The following is a 16,563-nucleotide window of genomic DNA, read 5'->3' as shown; positions in this document are numbered from 1 at the left end:
GTTGGGTATACAGATGTGGAACTCCTGGAAAGATATATTTTTTAATCATTGTCCAACCCAACAGATTACATTCAAAAAGTAGAATTGTCAAAGAAGCTATTTCACAGCTGTAAAAGCAAGAGAGGGGTTGCTTAATTTTGTGACCCTTCTCCAATTACCCCATGAGTTCTGTTATGTGCCCATCTGTTTCAGACATTCATCTTTAACTTCTTTCCTAGTCCATCATGGATTTGGTTTGAGTGGGCTAACAGGTACACATATTGGCTTTTATGCATTTAAGGAGGATAAGATGCCAGATGATCTCTTGGTCTTTGGTATTTATTATTGGGCAACCAAATTGCTAATAATCTTCTGATTTGTTTTGGGGAGTATTTGGGCTGCTCCAATTTTTTAACCATTAAAATAGCTTCATTGTAATGTTTTATAATGTGCATGTGTTCTTGTGGAATGTGTGAGCTAATTGTGAATAAAAAATGTGAATCTAACTGAAAGAATGGCACCCTGACGCTGCCAGATTCCTTCTTGCTTTTTTTGTTTGTTGTCCGTCAAAATGTATCTCCTTGGTTTAAGCCCAACACTAATAAAGATGAAAGATTTTTTTAGCATGCAGACTTTGATATAGATTTTTATTTTTTATTTATAAACGAGTGCAGATGGATTGTGGCTGATATTATACAGCAGCATGTTTCATCAGAATCGTGTTTTATGTGGGGGTGATAGATGTGTATGTGATAATGCCTGAAAAGTTGACATTGGCAACAGAAAAAGTACCACCTGCTCTCAGTTGAAATTGTTTACACGGTACTTAGTATTCAAACGTCTTTACTGTTAATTCATATACTCAGTTGATATTTGAAAACATTTATCTGTCATGAGAGTAATAAAATGTTCTAGAGCAACTATGAACAACATGCTTGCTTCTGTCAATTTTATTATGCATGCAACTTCTTTAGCAACACCAATATTTGCAAATGACCCTACTCCTTTCACTATTAACAAAAATTTAGACTTATTGGCTTAATGCGTGTGTTGTGGCCTGGCTGGGACTTGAAGTGTCTCATTTTGCTACTTTCTGCCTTGTAGTGTTCTGTCTTGAAGGAGAAGCTAAATTCACTTTTAAAGACATTGACTGATGAATCAGAAGCAGCTTCCTGCTGTCCACATCCCCCTCCCACTATCGCCGAGGAACAGGAGGACTGTGACGAGTCCAGGAATGCTATTGACAACATCAGCACCCAGTCTACAGGATCCACCTGTGGATCCTCCTGCACTTCTCGCCCCCAAATTTTCCGACCCCGGGAGCAGTTGATGTTAAGAGCCAACAGTCTAAAGAAAGCGCTTCGGCAGATAATAGAGCAAGCCGAAAAAGGTAACTCTAGCAACAGCTCCATGCATAATCATAGTGGTTTTGATTGCTCTCCCAGTTGTATGAAAGTTACACCTCTCTTCAATGAGAGGGATGATTCACTGTCTGCAGTGGTTTTAGCTGTGGTAGCAGCATACCATGACATTTGTATAATGTATTTTAAGTCCCCCTGGCAGAATAACATTTGTTAATGGTTCCTTTATACCTTTTAAGAAGTAAATACCGTTAACTGTACTTATGTTGAAAAATATTACTGTCAATCTCTTCAGTTGAATTGAACTGTTGTGAGTAGCAAGGAAGATCACTCTCTTTTTCTGTTTCCATCTCTCTCTATATTCTTCTCTGGCTCTTCTCTCTACGATCCCTCTCTGTGTGGCTGACCCTTAGTCTACATGAACTACAGTTATTAGTAGCCAACAATAGCCGCTTCTTCCTCCTGACTTTCCCATGTTTGCCTTCTGTACTTTTCACTTCTTGTCCTTCCATAGCCCAACTGCAGAGAGAAGGATGAGCCAACTTTAGATGAGATGTTTGTTGTGGCTAAGACCATTGAGCATTCCCTTAAATGCTTAGAAACTTTAAAAAGAGACAAAACCAATGGATAAAAAGTTTCAGTAGTTAATAAATCCTCAAAGAATGGATAAAAGTACATTTACAAGAACTTAAGAAAAGTGATTTTTCAGGTAAATGCTATTGGTGTGGGAATACAGGGTACTTAGCTAATGACAAAAATTGTCCTGCCAGTAAAGCCTCATATAATTATTGTAAAAAGAAAGGTCACTTTGCCCTAATATGTAAAAAGAAGTCTATTCCAGGGAAAAGAAAATTGGGAGATTGATGACGATAACAGCGAAAGTGATGGAGACATGGATTGTGAGTGTGGTCAAATTGTACTACAGGTGGGGGAAGATAAAGACCAGCACACCCATAAAGGAGATAAGAGTGAATAGAGAAAATTCCAAAATGCTGTTTGATTCTGAAGCGAAGATTAACATAGTTTTGCAGAATCCTTTTGAAACAAAACTCAAGGGGAATCCAGACACTAGACCATATGCATATGGGGTAAGCCCATTCATTTGCATGTTTACTTTGAAAGCATGATAGAATATGGCCCAAGATATGTTAATAAGAAAATGTACGTATCCAGGAAAGGAGACAGCATATTGAGCTGGTTTCACCAACGTGATCTTAGAGTTATGCTGGACCTGAATAGCTTCCCACTATTCTTCTCTTCTAAAATGCAATTATATGATCCAGGGGTTGAAACTGTAAGAGGCATTTCTTCAGGAAGTACAGTTGAAATACCTTAAAGTCTTTCAAAATAAGTTGGAATGCTTGAAAGGCTATGTTTATAATATTAGTATGTTGGCACAAGTTAAGCATATTAGTGCTAAGCTTCGCAATATACCAGTAGCTGTCAGAGAAGATGTGCGAGTGGAATTGGAAAGACTCAAGTCTGAAGGAATTATTGAGGAGGTCAAAGGTAGAGTCGTTGACTCTATTTGTGGTGACCAAAAAACTCTAATGGAAGTCTTTGCCAATGTGGACCTCAGAGAACTGAATAAAAATGTGGCGATTGACCACAATCCTCCTCCAAATATTGCCGTCATGCTTTTATTGCTTGAAGGGCCTAAAATAGTTTCAACCATTGGTTTAACCTCGGCATATCATCAGATCGAGTTGGATAAGGATTCCAGCGACCATGCGACATGATTAGTCCCTTTTGGTACATCACTGATGACATCATCTACAGAACCACTCACACACCCATACAACCTCTGATATGCCCACTTACAAACCCATTCACGTGCCCATTCATTAACCTATACCAGTACTCATACACCCACTCAAGCCTCCATAGCCTCCATAGAGCCACTCTCAAACCCACTCACTCGTACAGCCACACACAACCATTCACTCACCCCTGCAGCCAGTCACATAGCCACACACTCACCCATACAGCTACTCACACCCACTTATGTACCTATAAATTCACTCAGACACCCACTCACTCATTCAGCCTCTCAACACAGCCACTCACTCACCCATATAAGCCCTCACACACTCAGTTACACACACAACCACTTACATACCATTAACACAACCATACAAGCACTCCACATCTGCGTACTCACACATACAGCCCTTCACACACACTCATGCTCTAATACAGCCACTCACACACCAACTCAATTAACTAAACACCCACTCAAACAGCCACTCACTCACACAGACAGCCACTTGCATACCCAGTCACTCACTCATACAGCCATCCAGACACCCACTCACCCATAGTCACTAAACACCTACAGCCACTCACACCTCTACTCACCCACCCATACAGCCACTGACACAGCAACTCACTCACCAATACAGCCACTCACACAGTATCTTATGCACCCACACAGCTACTCACACACCCACTTATACACCCATACAGCCACTCACACAATATATATTAGAAGTAGTATCAAAGTCAAAGTCAAAGTCAAAATTTTGCTTTATTCGGTTAAAATTTAAAACCATCAAAGCACGTAACAGAAAACAAGATAGAGGTCAATGCATTACAGAAAAATTATTAACACAAATAATAAATACAAAACAGATTGGCGCAATGTACAATAAAATAACACTTAGAGTAAATTCATTCATGAAGTTAAAAACATAGAAAAATTCCAAGATAACCTTAAAAACATTTCATATACCACAACGTAATGGGAACGGTAATCATTATCAGGTAACTATGTCAACTGGGCCCTATTTCTGACTCTCAGGGCACCCACTAAAAAGCAGGCAACCCCAAAACAAATCAATGGAGATTCCAACATCTGTAAATAAGCCAATGCGGGCTTAACTTGCTTAAATTGGCAGTTTTTTAAAATCGGCAAGATGTATTTTTTCCGCTGTACAGAGTAAAATTTACAGAAAAATATCATGTGCAACAAATTTTGTTCAGAAATGTTGTCACAGGGACAGGGCCCCAGAGTTCCCTCTTTAAAAAATCCTTTCGGGTAAGCCAGGAGCCAGGGAAGCAAACCATGTTTAAATCTTATTAGCAAAAACATATGGAAAGGTTTGTTAATGTAGGTTAGGTAGGGCTGAATCTTGTTCCCTAAACTCAACATCACAAACCTTCTCACTGTCGGTTTCCCTAGCTCAACACTTTCTCTTGACAACATTGCTTTTAACAAAAATTGGGTCTTAATGGCTTTAATTTGCTCTTTACTAATCACACAAGGACTAGAAAACAGTTCCGAACACCCTAGTGAAATCAAATTATTTTTAATGTAGTTTAACCAAGGGATAGACAAGGCTTTTTCCAAGGTCAGACAGTCCTGAATAATTTGTTGGTTTAGGTTTGGTGGTTCTTGTGCCCAAACCCTCAGCCAACCTAGTAACGGGGCCACTGCTATCTGATCACTAATATAACCCATCCCTAAGTCCTCGTGAATATTGAAAGTAGGGGCAGAGGGGGGTAAAGACAGCAGTTTCCGAAAGAAATTGTTTTCAACTGTTTGAATATTCGGAGAAGCCTTGTAACCCCAGACCTCACTACCATAGAGTGCCATGGGCAAACACTTTGCACTGTATATTTTTAATAAAGCAGGGAGTGGTTTACAGCCTAAGCGCTTTGCGAAGCCCAACAAAGCACCTGTGGCACTAGCTAAGATGTTCCTTTTTTGAGCACGTTGTGTAACCCAGGAGGATCTGTCGTCAAATGTTACCCCTAGGTATGGGAACGTCTGGACTTTCGTTAATTCCTGCCCATTGCAGAAAAATTTTACCCTTTTTGCTTTCCCTGAACCAATCGACATAGAATGTGATTTTTTAAAATTAACTAATAAGTCTAAAGAGACCATAAAATCATAAAATCCGTTTAAAAGAGCTTGCAATCCTCTCGCGGTTCTGGCCAACAAAACTGTATCGTCCGCGTATAGTAAAGCAGGAATCATTTTTGAACCTATTTTCGGGGTGTCCTTAGAGAACGTATTCAGGGCCGGGCCCAAATTATTGATGTAAAGCGAGAAGAGCAGGGGAGCAAGAATGCACCCCTGTCTTACTCCCCGCTTTACCTGCCAGGCATCAGTCTGGCTTCCATCATCCCTATAACGGACGACTGCGGTTGTATCGTCATGGATTACAGCCAGGAAAGATACCAAAACCGGGTCAAGCCCCAAACCGGCTAATAATGCCCATAATTTTTGCCGATTTACAAGGTCGAAAGCGGTGGACAAATCCATAAAAGCTAAGTGGAGGTCCCCTTGCTTAACGACTGTATATTTTCCTATAATGAGGTGTAAATTGAGGCATTGGCCCACTGTGCCCCTTCCCTGTCTAAACCCATATTGTAGTTCAGAAATAATGGAATGCTCCTCCAACCACATAGTTAGGCGAGCAAGAACTACTTTACCCATGACTTTCATGGCAGAATCGAGGAGAGAGATAGGCCGGTAGCAAACCGGATCATCTCTTGAACCTTTTTTAAAAAGTGGGACAATAACGGCTTTTGCCCAAGATCTAGGTGCACCGACCTCAGAAGCTGCGTTAAAAACACAGGTTAAAAGTTTCGCCCAAAACTGCGGGTCTGCCTTATAAAGGTCCGCTGGGACACCGTCCGGACCAGGTGCTTTACCAGACGCCGTGGCCTCAATGGCCTCCCGGACTTCCTCCTCCTTGAAAATAATTCTTGAAGCTAACGTAAAATCCACATAATTTGTGGGAATGGCTTCTTGTATCTCCGAATAGAGGCCGCTAAAGTGAGCCACCCATTTATCTGGTGGAATAAGACATTCTTTGATGGTATTTTCCGTCTCATTAAAGAGGGGACTATTTATCACTTTCCAAAACTGGCTACTATTTTTCTGTAAGCTAGCATCCGTCAAATCATCCCATGCCTTGATCTTAAGCTCACATTTCCTATCCTTTATTGCTTTTTTATAACATTTTCTTGCCTCAGTTATCTTACTGGGGGTGCTCCCAGGTTCTTTAAGTACCAGTAAGAGAGCAGAGTGAGCACTAGAACAGGCATGGTCAAACCAGTTTTTAAACTTCTTAGGTTTTGGTTTGCCATGGGAGGTGAGACTCCCCTCTACATGTTTGGTGATTCTGTCGAAAGCATCCAGAATCACTGTCGGTTCCGCCCCTAAAGAAAGACACAAGCTGAAATCCTCTGTATTACTTTCATATAAATTGACGAGGAAATCAGCCGGGGTGATGACATCCCATCTAAGTCGTCTGCCCTGATTTGTAGGCTCGAGGTTTAGATTAGAAATCAAAGGCTGCGTAACATCTTTCCTCAAAGCCTTAACTTTGATTTCCAGTGTTAGTGGGTTATGGTCACTTAGGCCATTTTGTGTAACCTGGAACGTGCCCAATAAATTGAACATGTTACGTGGTACAAAAATATAATCAATTGTACTGCCGTGGCCATGACCAGTAAAGGTATGAACCGGGACCGACAAGTCTTGAACCGGCATATAGAGATAATGAGACGAAACTATATTCTCTAAAAAGATCCCGCCTTTAGAATGCTCAAAGTGGGTCACTTCATTAGGGCAAAAATCTTGATAATTATTTAAACAACAATTAAAATAACATAAGTGTATGTTAAAATCGCCAAAAAGTAAAAGAAGATAAGGTTTTTCATTCAATGCATCAAACTCATCCAAGAAACTGAGTAGTGCTTTGAGATGTTCCAGTTCTTCCGTCCTAGAAAATGAATTGTAAAAATTCACCACCAAAAATGATGGAAGGTTAACACAGTCCATTTTCACTGCTAAGATATGAGGAGAGTTAGTTGGTAATAACTCAATATTATAACGAAGCTTTAGGCTGAATAATAGCAGGAGGCCCCCTCGTGGTCTGCCCATATCCGAGGGTGTAGCGTATTTAATAAAAGATTGGTAGCCATCCATAAAAAAAGGATCTTTAGCCTCCCATGTTTCTTGTAAAGCAATAATATGATGGGAGGAAAGAAAAGCCAACCAATTTTGATTACCTCGTTTAGACCGAAGGCCGGCTATGTTCCAAGATAATGCAGAAATTAGATCTGCGGCTGGAAGGTCCGTTACATGCCCTTGATCCTTAGTTAGAGTATTAACCCGGTCAGATAAACAAGGTAATGAAGCAACCACTACACCGTTCAAAGGTAAGTCCACGCCCACGGTTTCCCCATTAAAAATGGGTGCAATTCCATTCTCGACTGCAACCTCAGTTTGTAATAACAAGTTATTAACTAATACAGTAGAAGGGGCATTATTCGCCGTAACAAGAAACCCAGCAGATAAAGGCTCACAAGAAATAGAAGCATCTAAATTAAAAACCTCGTTATTATAGAAGTAGTATCACTTAGTAGTACACCTAGTATACTACTTTAATTTTTGTAGTACCTTAATATATATATTTAGCTGATAGTGACTACTAGCCGCAGATTCTTTAACGTAGAATTATCCCCAGGCTTGATACGGGACCTGGAATACTTTCTTTGCCCCAGCATCCCTGCGCGCGGGGGGCGGTACCATGCGACTCAGCCCTGACGTCGTCTGCAGGCGTGATGTCAGCGAGGTCACATAAGCCCCACCCCGGCGCGCTGACATCAGTTTCCTTCTTTTCTGCGTGCAACGCGGATCCGGATCATGTCCCTGACCTGTTTTCAGGCCTTCTTTTCATGCTTTGTGGGACAGTGAGAATTCCTTCGGGCTTTAAGACGTGCTCGTCCTGCCCGCGTCAGATGTCGCCGACGGACCCTCATCCTATTTGCATGTGGTGTTTGGGCGAGCACCATGATTCCATGGACTGCGATGCTTGCCAGCATCTGAAGCCTAAGTCCCGGCAGGAGCGCCGGATGAAACTCCTTTCGGCCCGCGGTTTTCCAGATTGGTGTCGTCTCCGCGTCTGTCCCCCGCGTAAGGGTCCAAGAATTGCCAATTTCGACTCCGACATCGCCCGTCACCGAGGCCCCTAGGGTGTCGCTCGCTCGTCGGTAAGTCTTATAGCCTGTCCCCGGGGCCTGGTCCCCGCTCTGCGGAGGACGCGGGTTCTCTGCGGGACATGTGGCGTCATTCGTCACCACCCTACCCGCCGTTTTCTCGGTGTTGGGGTGACCAGGGCCCAAATGGAGGCCTATGCTGCGGCTCTGCAGGCTTCCCTGGCCCCTCCTCCTCTTCCTGGGACGTCCGCGGATCCCTTGCCACGTGCGGGGCCTTCCGCGGAGTCGCCGGCAGCTCCGGCCCCGGCGCCGACGGGTTCAGCATCAGGTTTTGGAGGTGGGGTTCTCCTCTTCGGCCCACGGCGCCTCTGCGTCCCCGAGTCCTTCTCGGTCTTCATGGCAGGCGGAGGCCTTACCAGAGGCCGAGCTGACGCCGCTCAGGCGCCGACGGCTGTCGGCCCTGGTGTCGCCGCATGTGCTGGTTAGGGGCCGGGTCTGTCCCGGGGTCCCTCTCGTCTCTCCACGCAGGTGGCTGCTTCGTCGGAGGTCGAATCGGTTCGCCGACCCGGCGCCGCCCCCGCCCCCGCCCCATTCTCCTAGGGCACAAGTGGGGGTGGAGGTCGTCTCGGCGTCCCCTCTGGCACCGGTCGACATCACGCAGGCACCTGTGGCGGACTCCACGGTGCCATGGAGACGGGACGCTGCGTCGTGGCTTTTTCCCCGGTGTCTTCCAGGGAGGGCTCTTCGCCGTCCCCGCGGCCACAGCCTTCCCCAGAGGCACCTCAGGTCCCCCACTCGTCCGTGAATCTTCCACCATTCTGGGGCTGGCCATTTCTTCCTCCAGCTGGACTCGGGGATGGCCGGCTTAGTTTACAGCCATCACCACGGAGGAATTGCTCTCCCCCCCACGACGCCCTACAGAGGCGAGTGCAGCCTTTGCCTGGGCCATTTCCACGGCCGCTGGCATTTTGGGACCCCGCCACCCCATTCCCTACGGACCATTTGCTTGAGGTTCTCCATCAGGGCTCTGGTGGACGGGAGCTGCTCCTTCCCTTCGAAGCTTCACTCCATAATTCTCTTCTGGGGACCTGGGGGCGTCCTGCCGAGGGGGATCCGGTGCCCCAGTCGCTCCTCCACCGTCCTGCTCCGCACTATCCAGTCTGCCTTTCTTTCCACCCTTCTACCCAGGGCCCTCTTCTGCAGACTACTTTTCCTTCCTTACCTTTGGTGTTGTTTCCTCCGTCACGGGAGGCCCGGTGGTTGGATTCATGGGGGCGTAACATCTTCGCTTCCTCTAGTGCTGCTTTGCGAGCGCTCAACACGCTTTGTGTGTTGGCCAGGGCTACTTCCAGCTTGTGAGATTCCGTGGAGTACCTTCTGTCTTGTGCCTCTCAAGAAAGTGTCTGCGCTGATCTGCCGCGCCGTGTGATGGATGGCCGGGAGTTTTCCGTGTTTGTTCTTCGTTCGGCCCTGGATGTTTCTGATGCTCTCGGCCGCACTATAGCAAGTTCAGTAGCTCTCTGTCGCCATGCTTGGTTGAGGGTTAGCGTTTCCCCTGAGAATGTTAGGGAGCGTCTGGTTGACCTGCCTTTTGATGGGGTGCTTTTGTTTAACACCCATGCGGATGCCGCCATTCAGCTGCTCTTTGCGGGACTCCGTCCTCCTCCCCCTCCGTAAACTTGGCTTGTCGGTCCTCTGCTGCTTTATGGGAGGCGTTATCCCACCTTTTTCCGGGGGTCTAGTGGTTCGGTTGGACCGTCTGTGTATTCTGTGTGGGTTGGCGTGCCTTCGGGGTCCTTAGGTTGGCCCCTTTGTACTGTTGGCTGCTGGTACAGACCCTTTGACTTTTGTGGTTCTTTGGTTGTTGGTACACCCGTATGTGTCTTCAGGTTGGGCCTTCTGTATGCTTTGTGTTTGGCTGATTGGCAAGCCGTCTGTGGTTCTATCTGCAGATCCTTTATGTTCTTGTCCTCTGCTGCAGGCTTTTTCCCTAAGAGGTGTTCCCATGTTTTCTTGGGACGTATCATACCCTTTGTTATGTTATGTTATATACACTTGTACCGTGCACGGATATTCCGAGGAGTGTCCCGGCGCGAGCCTGGCAAGAGTCCAACTCAACAACAGATAAAAGAACTAAAACAGAAAAGTTTTCAGCTTTTTTAAAAAAATCAAGGGGTCCTTAATGCCCCTCAAAGTCAATGGCAAAGCATTCTACGCCTGCGCCGCCAGCCGGGAAAAGGAACTTCCACCCAGTCTTAGGCGCTTAAATCGAGGAGTCTCTGCCAAAAGTTGAGAAGACGAACGCAGCTGTCTTGCCGGGGTATTGAAAGCCAGCCTATTCTGTAAATAGATGGGACCCAGCCCATAAAGGGCTTTATGAGCAATGGATAACATTTTGAATTCTATCCGGGCCTTCACCGGGTGAGAACGCACACTGCACCTGCTCGAAAGACCCAGCAGGAGTCGGGCGGCTGAATTTTGAATCACCTACAATTTATCCAACAGGTAACCTGGAATGCCATTGTACAATGGATTAGCATAATCAAGGCGCGAGAGAATTAAATCATGAACCACAGTCTCCTTCGCATCCTTGGGAAGAAGAAGAAGAAACTTCCTCAAAGACCCCAGGATGCCAAAGCAAGAGCCCGCCAACTTCTTAACCTGCAAAGAGAAGATCAGGTTCTCACTGAACCAGACCACAAGATTCTTGACGGAATCACCCTTAAAACTAGGAAGGGGAGATCCAGGGGGCCATAACTTCTCTCTGATGTCGTCAGGAAATGCTCCATACAAGAGGATCACCGATTTCTCCTCACTGCATTTAAGTGGGGTACTTGTAGCTATTGCATAGCTCTGTACTGCGCTGGTAAGGTATGGTCGCCTTTTTTTGGGTTCCCTGCCTTTCCTGGCATCACTGTATACTGCTGGTGCGGTCTCTTTTGTCTTGTCTGGGCGCAGCTTGCGCTGCTCCAGGTTCTGTCATTCTCAGCGTTTGCTACATCGCTCGACCAGTCTGGCATGCTGTCTACTGTGTCGTGTTGTGGCGTTTCCGCCTTCCTATCCGGCGTTTGCGGCCTGGTCCTCTGTCTGGTGTTCCAGGGGGGCTAGGTTTCTCCTGGCTTTCCTGTGTTCTGGTTGATGGCTTGGGTCCGTCCTTCGTGTCTCTCCTCTTTCTCTTCTGGCCGGTCCCACTTCTCTTCGTGGGTCGGTGTATGTCTATTGAACGATTCTCCTTTGGGGATTGTTCTTAATTTCCCTGGTCTCTGCCCTCGGTTTGCACCTGGCTTGTTCTGGGTGCACTGCTTAATGGTACTGTCAGTTGCCGGCTGCGCACGCCTGCTCATTCTGGTCCACCGCCGTGGCCCTTAGTGTGTTCCCTTGTGCGCCTGCCTCTTGTTCTGCTGGGGCTTTGCGCACCTGTGCCTTTCTTCTTACGCCTGCGCTTCTTGGCTGTGGAGCCGTTCCTGCCTTGTCTGCTTCCTTGCGGTTGATGCCTGTTCAGCTGTCCTCTATCGCAGTGTGTTTTCCTACGGCGGGCTGTGCCTCCGGTTCTACCTCTTCTCCCTGGAGTTGGGGTGGTTCTTTTCCTCCTGGGTGCTCCTCTGCGGCTGTCTGTCCCTACGATGGTTTGTGGCAGTTGTACCTAGGATGGGCTTGGGGTCTCCTTGTCTTCCCTTCACCTTGTTCTTGCTTACTTCTGCTTGGTAGGGGCTGGGCCGCCCTTCTTGTCCCCGTGACACGTCCCCTGCTGGGGCCCTGTGTTTCTTCCTACTGGGGAGTTTCTCTCTCAGGCCCTCCTCCCCTCTGTGTATGACTAGGGTATCTATTCTACGTTAAGGAATCTGCGGCTAGTAGTCTCTATCAGATGTACAAGTTACTTAACTTCGGTAACAATGTATCTGGTAGAGACGATTCTAGCCGCAGATTCCTTCACGGCCCACCCTTCCTCCCCGTTCTGCGAGGACCTTCAGTTTGGTTTTCTGCACTCGCCTCCCTTCGGGTGGCATGTCTTCTGTGGGTGTTCGCTTCGCTTCCTCCCGGACAGGATGCTTCGTTCTGCTTGATTGTTCCACCCCTTCCCTTATGATACATGGTCGATTGGTTCATGTGTGCTTCTGCATCCCTCCACCCTGTGTTTTTCTCCAGTGTAGGGGCCTACTTTACTCTTCTCCCTTTTACTTGCTTGGGGTTTCTGATTCCTTTGCAGTCCTCTACGTTGTTTTTTTTTCTGCCTGTACCTCGGCATTTTCGATCCTTTCATGGGATACGGCCCTCCTTGATGGTATCGTCTGGGGGTGAATTGCTGTTACTCCTCTGTTCCGGGCTTGTTGCCCTTCACTGTTGTGGATTGTGATTGCAGTCTCTCTCTCTCTCTCTCTCTCTTCTGCTATGGCGTTTTTCACATGCTTTCTGCCTCCAGGGAGGATGTCGCCTTAGCTTGCAAGGGTGTTCCTCAGAGCGGTGCTCTGCTCTTTCACTGCTATGGCTTTCACCGCTATGGCTTTTTGTACCTTAAGTGTTTGGCACTTTTCCAACTCGTGCTGTTCCTCACCTTTCGTTTTTTCTCTTTTCTGTTTCACTGCTTTTTCGCACACTGTTCCCATACTCTCCACAGTTTTGTTTGTGATGGCTCCGTGTTGTGGCGCAGAAAAGTTCTCAGAAGAAAACTGATGACACCTCGCCTGGGTGGGGCTTATGTGACCTCGCTGATGTCATGCCCGCGGATGACGTCAGGGCGGAGACGCGTGGTACCGCCCCCCCTGTGCGCAGGGATGCTGGGGCAAAGAAAGTTTTCCAGGTCCAGTCTCACGCCTGGGGATGATTCTACGTTAAGAATCGCCTCTACCAAATACATCGTTACCAAAGGTAAGTAACTTGTACAATAATTATAAACACTTACAAAATACTTACACTCACTGGATGATGTCATCAGTGATGTCACTGACCATGTCATGAGTGATGTAATATGTGAGGTCAGAAGCAGTGCATTGTGGAGCGTAAGTTATAGTTAGCTCAGCTAACTATAACTGCCGAATTTTACTGGATTTGGACGAGTGAAATCTGAGCCTAACTATAACTTAACTATATAACTTGTAAATTTATATATGTGATCAAGACAGCGTCCTGCTGTCGAAACGCGTCATGCCGGGCACTTGCTGTACGAATGTAGCTGAATAAGGATGCAATAAACCTGCACTGAAAACGCACGCTGTGGTCCGTACCTGTTTCTTTGCTGATAAGGAGCGAGCCAGGAACGCTTATCTTTATATATATATATATATATATATATATATATATATATATATATATATATATATATATATATATATATATATATATATATATATATATATATATATATATATATATATATATATATATATATATATATATATATATATATATATATATTACAAGAGTGCCCACAAAATATGTTAAACAAAAAACTGCCATTCACCCTTTCTTTACTGGCTCTGTGCTGCCACTGAGCCAGTAAAGAGAGGGTGAGCAGCAGGCAGCACGTCTCCTATTGTTTTTGACCTACCCTCAAACTCCTCTGCCACCATCCCTACCCCTCCCAGCCCTTCACCCCTGCTGCCCTGCATGCATAAGTTGACTGATGCCAAAAACAGTTGGTTTCATATTATAATCTGCTCTCTTTGGTATCCGACACCCTCCGGTTCCAGGCTCTGCGCTGCTGGAGACTCTGCAAAGTTACAGACTGTGACATAGTACAGTCTCCAGCAGTGACAGAGCACAAGCCTTCGGTATTTTTGTGGTGGGCACATTCTTTGCCCACTGCAAAAATATCACAAATTGTGAGGTTTTGGGCTGCAAAGTTTGCTTTTTTTGCCTTGAAATTTGCCACTCAAAGCCGCAAAGGGTTCTGTATGTATATATATAAAGAATGTGCCTGCCACACAAATACCGAAGGCTTGTGCTATATATTAGTATGTATCATATGAATCTTCTTTTCAACATTTATCAAACATGTTTCCACAAGCACAAAAAGAAAAAGGCGGCATGCAATCCATCAAACGATTAATCGCTCCTTTATTATAGTGGCATAGTTAGGTGAAAGTCTCAGTTAAAACGAAACATTTTAAACTCCAAAAGACACTGAATTTCACATGTTATAGTTAGCTGAAGTAGCTATGACAGTGCACCTCCACCATGCACAGTGTAGTCATCAGTGTTGTAATTTCAGATGTTATCAGTGATGGTATTAATGATGTCATACAACATTTAATGAGTGATATGTCATGTAAGGCCATAAGCAGTGTGTGGCGAGGGTGCGAGTTATAGTTACTTCAGCTAACTGTCTCCAAAATCTTTTTATTGAGGTTTTCGCATTCTAGTTACATTACCATGTATTATTTTAGTAATGCTATGACACAGCTACAATAAATGTATCTAGCGTGCACATAGGTATCAAACAGCAGCCAATGGTACAAGCTCAGTTTAGGAGGCTGGAACGTCAGCTGCTCTCTGCTGCATTTTTGGATTGAGCCCTGGAAGAATACAAGGGACTAGTGGTGTCTGCTGTAGTTGTCTGTGGCACCGTACCTGCTGCTATGAAGGTGACAATGAGGAGTGGCACTTCATTGCACTATGGACTATTAGGAGAAGCCTGAGGATCAGCAATGAGGAGGGGGATTAAGCAGGCTGGGAGCCCTGGGCAGGGGCGGGTCCTCTACCCGCACCACTTCCCAAAACTGGTTAAGCATTGTGTCCCAGACCGATGCTATAAGGTTCTTGCGAAGCCAACGGGCTTCTTCATAGTGGAGAGCTGCACTCTCAGCTTCTCCACATCGAAGGTGCATCCTCTACCATTGGGAGACATCTGGAGATTGGCTCGCTATCCAATGTAACGTGAGGGTGTGTTTGGCCATTGAGAGGGCCAGGTTGCAAATCTCGTACCTTGGGACTTTTCCTGTATCTATAAATATCCAGGGCAGTTGCCTCCCAAATATCATCACTAGACAATTCGGTAATTGTGGCCAGAGTGTCTTAGATGGTGTGCCAGTAGTGGGTGAGGGAGGGGCAGGACCACAGCATGTGCTGTAGGTCAGCTTCAACAGATTTATATCTGGGGCAGCTGAGATGTGCTTCGGAGGAATATGGGGTTCACCTTGGCCTGCATGAGGTAAGCCCTGTGAAGAATCATGTATTGTATGTTTTTAGATCCGCTTTTTCTGCCAAAAACATGCACGCTTTGCATTACTTTCAATGGCAACACGTGCACGTTTGGCGATTCCCTTGCGGGAGCAAGCTTTGGCAACATCTGTTTGTAATTAACTTTCAAACAGATGGTGCCCCTGCTCACTCCCGCAAGGAAAACGCTGTGTGTGTCTGGGATGCAGGCTGTGTCAGTTGCCTTTCAATTGGATGGCACGCCGCATGCCGCACCTCTACCCGTCTGAGTTTTTTTTTTACCTCTCCTGGCTGTGGAAGTGGGGTGCTGGGGCCACAGAAGCATACTGGAGCGAAACTGCGGAACCCATCAGAGCTAATGTCGGGTCTCGCAATGTTTAACGCACGGGGTGCAGGGCGGATTTTAATCAGCAGCGCAGAAGGGGCCTGGAGATGATCGGGGTTTGGCAACACGTTTCAGACTGCTGCTAAAGGTCTTTTTGTAGCGCTAAGAGGAGTCTTGGGAGCGTCAGAGCACTGGAGACGCTGTATGAAGTAAGCAGAAAGGGTAATGCGCTCCGGGTGTCATATCAGCATTGTAGAGAATGTACTGGAAGGGGAAGGGGTTATCTTCTACTCACAAAGCACTTCAGGTGGCCCCTGAACCGCCAGCTGTGAATGGTAATTTAGGTTACCTCCATGGAATTCGGGGTACTCTCAGGTGTGGGTTCTCAGAGCACAAATGTGTTGGTCTGGTCTTGTCTGAGAGCGCATGCGCTGTAAGTAGCCTGTGTGGGTGGCCACGGTAGACGGGGCCCACCTTAGGGCTCAGCTGGGCTTTTATGGGAGACCTTTAGGCACGTGACTCTGTCTAGGTAGCGAGGACAAGCACTGAACTCTCACTCCGTGAAGCGGGAGATACCACATGACCTGGCAAAACCCTCACACTCAAAGTACAGCCAGCGCTATACCTTCAAATATGACGAGGAGCTTTAATTTCAAACATTACAAGAGCAGTTATAAATGACACACACACACACACAAACCAGAAGTTCCTAGCACTCTCAGGAGCCGAAATATGACCCCAAAAGCTTTTACTTCGCCTGGACTCTAGGAATTAGACTCTTTATGCCTG

The 16,563-nt window shown here is 46.1% G+C and overlaps 1 protein-coding gene and 1 long non-coding RNA gene across 5 annotated transcripts in view; one reads left to right on the top strand and one right to left on the bottom strand.

Annotated features, from left to right (window-relative positions):
* The window catches only part of DGKD (diacylglycerol kinase delta), a 755,036-nt gene that overhangs the window by 414,336 nt on the left and 324,137 nt on the right, over nucleotides 1-16,563 (top strand). For all 4 annotated transcript variants that reach the window (XM_085634674.1, XM_085634677.1, XM_085634676.1 and 1 more), the window contains one exon: nucleotides 1,084-1,369. In XM_085634674.1, coding sequence (XP_085490800.1) covers nucleotides 1,084-1,369 — 286 coding nt within the window. The remainder of the gene's footprint in view (nucleotides 1-1,083; nucleotides 1,370-16,563) is intronic.
* LOC146785541 (uncharacterized) overlaps nucleotides 1-16,563 on the bottom strand; it is a 308,594-nt gene that overhangs the window by 240,615 nt on the left and 51,416 nt on the right. The window lies entirely within an intron of this gene.

The sequence above is a fragment of the Triturus cristatus genome, chromosome 11 (genome assembly GCF_964204655.1).
Source record: "Triturus cristatus chromosome 11, aTriCri1.1, whole genome shotgun sequence".
NCBI classification, from domain to species: domain Eukaryota; kingdom Metazoa; phylum Chordata; class Amphibia; order Caudata; family Salamandridae; genus Triturus; species Triturus cristatus.
The sequence above is the reverse complement of the archived record's forward strand: the minus strand, read 5'-3'. Positions and strand labels throughout refer to the sequence as shown.